This window comes from Dipteris shenzhenensis, chromosome 12 (genome assembly GCF_047967505.1).
Source record: "Dipteris shenzhenensis isolate YYH24624 ecotype China chromosome 12, Dip_SZ_1.0, whole genome shotgun sequence".
Classification (NCBI taxonomy): Eukaryota; Viridiplantae; Streptophyta; class Polypodiopsida; order Gleicheniales; family Dipteridaceae; genus Dipteris; species Dipteris shenzhenensis.
This window is the reverse complement of record NC_141607.1, coordinates 35,365,741-35,371,740: the sequence shown is the minus strand read 5'-3', so window position 1 is coordinate 35,371,740 and position 6,000 is coordinate 35,365,741. Positions and strand designations below refer to the sequence as shown.

The window sequence follows — 6,000 nt, the reverse complement described above, 5'->3', positions numbered from 1 at the left end:
ACCAATTTGTTCACCCATTTGAATAAAATATTCCAGCACAAATTTTTTCCCTTTAAATACTATAATGAACAATGAAAATGGAATACTTATTCATCTAGGTATTAATATTGTCATGGTCTGGAGGAGCAATGGAACAACCAACAACTTTCCTCAAATGCATTACGGAGACCATGAGATACAATTAAAATAGGAAACACAACATAGTAAAAATCAACATAAAATTAGAGTCTGCCAACAAAGTCTTATGGGTTGACATCCACACAAGCTATATTAAGATTGAAGTTCGACTTACAGCAGAGGTGGAGAGCAATCTCCATCCCAAACCCTCCAAAAAAAACCCTAAAATACAGAGGTGGAGAGAAATACTCAATCCACAACCTCCAATGGAAAGACCAAAAACCTGCCTCTAATAGAAAGAAGAGGAGCGTGAAGCCTTGCCCTAACCCTGTGAAGTAGGGGGCCTGGCTTTCCCAGCGAAACACGTTTCCTCCAGCTCCAAAACAGGACCTGAGTGAGCACCTAGGGTCACTAGAACCATCAAAGCTGTTTGAAGGAGAAGATGCCAGACACTGTCACGGTAAAAGGGCACCACTAAATAACAGGCGAAGGAGCAAGGCGTCGCTGCTGCAGGCATGAAATAAACTTGGTGAAGCGCTCTCCAAGAACCATCCAATGTCTCGACGGGAGTGGCAGTGCCCTCAAATGTCAGCAGCCCAAGGACCGATTGGCAAAAGGGAAAAGGGAAAATGCAACTTCAAGTTTAATATCAATTTGACAACAATAGAATTCTGGTATAGTTGACCCAGAACCTTTTTTAATTGAAAAGGGATCCTGCATTGAAATTTTTTCAGCTGAATGAACGATTGTCAGATTACAATGATTTTACAAGATACAAACATCTTACACTCTTCAAGACCAGTTCCAAACGGTGTTGATCCAACTTCTCTTTGTGTTGATCAGGCTTGAACTATTCAGCAGTGATGCAAGCAATTTCAGCTCGCTATTTCTTCTGATATCTAGACTTCAAAGATTAAGACCAGTAAATGTCTCGTGGGACTATCCAGCATCCAGCTACAGAAAACCCACTGCAGTTTTTGAGGACCTTTCGCACATGACACCTTGCTTGTTTCTTGCACATGCCATTAGCCAAAAACCACGACAGTCAATAAACCATTGTCGTTGGCTAAAAAAACCACACGCCAAAGGATCCAGACAACACAAGCATGAATACATCCACCATAAGCAGCTGACTCACAAGAAAAATGTCATCCCCCCTTGATGATGCAGATTTTCTCGCCATTCCTCAAATATGAAACTTCTCAATTAGCATACACATGGAAGGCCTTGATACTGCTGATCCCATAATGGTATTTTTATTGCAATCTGAAGAATCAATGGCAAACGGAGTGAGCATTTTTCTTGCTATTCTTTGGGTAGGGAGAGAAGCATAGAAAACTGTAAAGATTGATCAACGCAATCTAACAAGCCCTATGCACCGGCATTCCAGTAAAGTTCTCAAGGAGATCCATCCACAGCCAATTACTGGGGAAAGGCCTAGTGCAAAAGGGAGTTGAAAACTTTTGTTTCAGGTCAGTGGGCAATCATGACATGTGACCCCAGATTCTAAACTTCCCTCATTGAAAGCCTCAAACAAATTGTTCATATAAACTTTCAAAAAAGCCCAAAAACAAGCAAACAAACAATTTCAACGTAATAGGCCATACAAAACGTAGTTGTGCCAACTCTACTTTATTTTTTACCTCGCCTTACAGAATGGGTGTTGCAGAGGATGCAATAATTACTTGATTGCATTAAACTTTTGAGCCCCTGCAAACACTTGGATGCTCTAGTATGATGGATCGAGATTTTAATATCTTACAAGCATAAACATATTCTTTACCCATATGGTTGAGACAACTCAGTCTGGGATAGAAGCAGTTCAGAAAGGGGCCTTTTATCTCCTGTGCTGAACCTGCAAGGACAAGAAGCTTGAGAGAAGCAAAGAAAAGAGGGATCCTGATCTGAATATAGAGGCCCGAAATAAAATGCTTGGGCCTCAGTCATAAAGAGCCACCAAATATGAACTAAGTAAACAAATGTCCCTAAAAATATTTAATGTAAGAACTTATTCGTGTACAGGACTTACCCTGAATTTTTATCAAGAGAGAGCAGCTTATGATGTAGCCTGAGATCCTGACCCACATAACTCACAATCAAGCCCCCAGCATCTGGATGTGGCCAGCTGCAGGTGCTCACAAAGCGGAGTACAAAAGTCCCAGGTTTAGATCCATCCTGAGTTCTTAACAATGCTTCTGCTTCCTCCCGTGAAATCATGCCTTGGATCCATTTTGGCTCTTCAATTTCCCATGTCAGGCGTACTTGAGGATTTGATAACGATAGGGATACGGGATATATCCAATACCATAACCGATCAAATTCCTCACGGGAAACATACTCTCCACATTTTGTTAACTGTCTCAAGAAATTTATGTCCTGCGACATGGCATGAAGAGTACATACACTTAATAACCAATATGATGAAACCTGACATGCTAAAACAGAGATGCCTAAAGAACAGAGTGAAAATTTTGGTGCTAAAACCGTGATGTTTTATGCATAGTGAGTCTGATTGGTGTTGTGACCTATTAAGACTAAGAAGTCAAGTAGTATAGGACCAGTTCAATGCTAAAATGAATCATATGAAAAGGTACGTGAGGCATTTGAAGACACGTCATTGAAAAGATAAGCGCATCAGTAGAAGTTCCAACGCTTTTTATCAGCTAACTTATAGCGCTATACGCTGGCATATGGCCATTTGTGATAAGCCTTACCAAGATTGGGATTTCCAGACATTATTCTTATATATATACCTTCATAAGACTAGAATATATCCAATCTTACAAATTCAAAAAATTTATGATCCATATCCATTAGATTCTTTTTCCCGATAGGCTAGGATATGGCCATTTCTTTTAAGTCCCACCTAGATTAGAATTTCCAGACAAGATCAATATGTGTTACATCTTCGCTTGTCTTTAAGGCCTTTATGTTCACAACTTTGAGACATAGTAGCTTGGTAATATATTAAAGCACTAACTTGGAGCACAAAAGACGTACTTTTAGCATCCTCATCAAAATTTGGCTACCATAAACGTGATTTGGGCATGGTACTGTAGACTGAAACTAGAACATATGAAAGTATCACAGTAAGCAGCGAAATGGACTCCAATTAGAATGAACCTTATTTCAAAGAAAGGAAGCCATGGCTCGTGCACAACAGCCTTCAGAGAATACAACTCTCATAATGATAGCTTCAATTTTAGCAAGCAAGAATATCCCAGCCACTGTATCTCAGCATTAGATAATGCCGTCGCAACCAGATTTTATGGGTCAGCCATCTTTTGGAAGTCAATATCGAAGGACAGGACCCCTCAATGAGGGAAATTGCCATCATAAGAAATTGAGTTATGTTTCTGAGATCTGAAACTGTAACCAACAGATTGCCTCGATTGGTGTCCAAAGAGTATTTCTTCCACAGAGGGTGCACTACATCACTTTGGTTGCCTGAAAGCAGGGAAGGACCTGATGCCAATATTCATTATTTCCTTTCTTTCTTGCTGTCAAAATTTTGTCCTCAAAGTAACAAAAGTTTGCGCTGGACATGAGGGAGAACTCAAAAATTTGTGTTCTGGCCTGTTTCAAAGAAAAGTAAGCATGACTATCAATCAAACTCTGGTCCTTTGAGCGGAAGGCATTCTACAAAGCTGGGCCAGACTCGACATTCAAGAAGAGCCCGACGTAAATAGGCCAATTGACCATTCCAACCCTAATGCTGACTCCCCACCAATTGAAGACTTCACAAGAGTCAAATAACAATATGAAAAATGTTGCCATATACCTTACACTTTTCACTGTTGGCAAAGAGGACAAGAATTACAAAAGAGCCTCTATAAAGAACTCAATGACTCCTTCGACACATTGAAAAATCCCTACAGTAGATATGAAATCATTCTCCCATCAATATGCCTAGTGGTCCCACACCCAACCCCACCACCTCCATATCCTAGCATGACAGCATTTCTAAGTCACACAAGCTCTAGAACACTAAACTTTTTGAAGCAATAGAGATACTGAATGCCTTTCTAATGGAAGAGCAACAGAGATATTGAATGCTTGAAAGAACTTTGTGTGTATGCATGTGTGCATACGTCCGCAAGCATGTTCAGTGTCTGTGCACACATGCATGTGTTTTGATATACATAGATAAAGGGAAATCATCAGAAAACAATCTTGCCCACAAGCAAGGGCAGGTCAAAAGTACAATAGTCACACAAAGACCTTCAAAACAATACTTTCAGGCCTATGCTATTAATTATGAGCCCCCTGAAAAGTTTAATCATGCTGGTAAGTCAAGATTGGCTTTTAAGATGATGGAATTATGGGCTCATCTAAAGCTTGCTTTGGATGATTGAATATAGAAATAACTGCAACAAGAACAAGGAAAACAGACTGATTTAATGACCTAACTGTAATCTCTTGAACTATAAGCTTTTTTAAGTGGCTGTGATGGCTCTCTAAATCCATTCAGAACACCTGTTGAGAGAAAATAGCTAGAGTGCTCAAACACGTCTTTTAATTGTCACCTACTCATTGACCACAGTTTTCTGGCCCATTCATCCTCAATCTGGCTTACTACATGGCAGTAAGATCACCGTCTTTCTCATCAAAGCTTCTGTTTCAATGGGTTGACTGTGCAGAAGGTGATTCCCATGTTTGAGCTCACATGCTCAAGCACCTTTAATTGATCTCTTCCATGTGTTTATGAAGTGGGCATATCATCCCTCATACATGAATTCAGTGAGCATATGATCCCTCCCCAGAAAGTTTTATTTTTTGTGAAAAAAAGCGTCTTGCAATATTTTTGGACCTTAATAAATAATTCACCTTGAAAGAAAAGCGTCTTCTTCTTGAAGCTGACAATTGAAGGAAGTGTTCTTCCACATGGTCTATCATGATATTCCATGGAACTGGATAAGCATCTTTTGTGATGCTTTTCCAAGCTTCATTTCCATCTTGAATTAACTGTTTGGAAATAAAAACCTGATACCTGGCAACATGAACAGAACAAACACCTTTCCCTGATAAGTACACAGGATCCATATGTAAGGTTAACATCCAAACTTGAAGAAATGGGGTCACAGAAAGAAAGTCAAAATAATCTGCTAATTTGTGCATATGCATATGCAGCCCATCAATTTCATATGCATTTTCAGGATGGACTAAAAGACAGGCTTTCCTTTTTAAATTCATAGCCTTTTTAAATTCATAGTAAGAGTACTACAAATTAAAGGGCTTAGACAGGATATATAGTTCTGTGTTTGGAGGCACCTAGATGGCATTGAATCCTTGAATGCTCTAGGAAAATTTGGAGCAGCAGCTTATGACATTGTAAAATAGTTCTGCCATGGTTTTGCGAATTGAGACATACTTTTTTTGACAGCTTATCTCATTGTGTTGTGAGCTAAGTTGATGTAGCAACTTCCTTTACTGCACTCAAAAAAGGACTAGGTCGTGATTTTCGACTTATTAGTATGATGGCATTCACAAGATATATCACCTATAACTGGAACAAGAAGAAATCTGACAATATCCCTGCTGGAGCATGAACAGTAACCTCTCAATCGACCAAGTAATATATACAAAAGATGGAATGCAAAAAACAATAAGCGAGACTCTCTCCATCAACTTCATCAGACACCATGTAGAAGAGATGTCCGGCATAGGGGTATAGCCTCATAGTTCGTCTTTTGTAAAAGACAGGCTTTCCTTTTTAAATTCATAGTAAGAGTACTACAAATTAAAGGGCTTAGACAGGATATATAGTTCTGTGTTTGGAGGCACCTAGATGGCATTGAATCCTTGAATGCTCTAGGAAAATTTGGAGCAGCAGCTTATGACATTGTAAAATAGTTCTGCCATGGTTTTGTGAATTGAGACGTA

At 39.4% G+C, this 6,000-nt stretch overlaps 1 protein-coding gene across 4 annotated transcripts in view; it reads right to left on the bottom strand.

Annotated features, from left to right (window-relative positions):
• Positions 1–340: 340 nt before the first annotated feature.
• The window catches only part of LOC147896148 (SH2 domain-containing protein A-like), a 30,951-nt gene continuing 25,291 nt past the window's right edge, over positions 341–6,000 (bottom strand). Inside the window, exons 8-12 of one of the 4 annotated variants that reach the window (XR_015541883.1) lie at positions 4,945–5,107; positions 2,147–2,493; positions 1,901–1,972; positions 1,256–1,383; positions 341–1,129 (exon numbers count right to left, since the gene is read on the bottom strand). Coding sequence is in view for 1 of the 4 variants with exons in the window: in XM_087382491.1 (XP_087238617.1) it covers positions 1,374–1,383; positions 1,901–1,972; positions 2,147–2,493; positions 4,945–5,107 (592 nt within the window). In the remaining 3 variants the exon portion in view is untranslated. Of the gene's footprint in view, positions 1,384–1,760; positions 1,973–2,146; positions 2,494–4,944; positions 5,108–6,000 lie in introns of all 4 variants that reach the window. The other 3 variants (XR_015541884.1, XR_015541885.1, XM_087382491.1) reach the window with 3 other exon arrangements.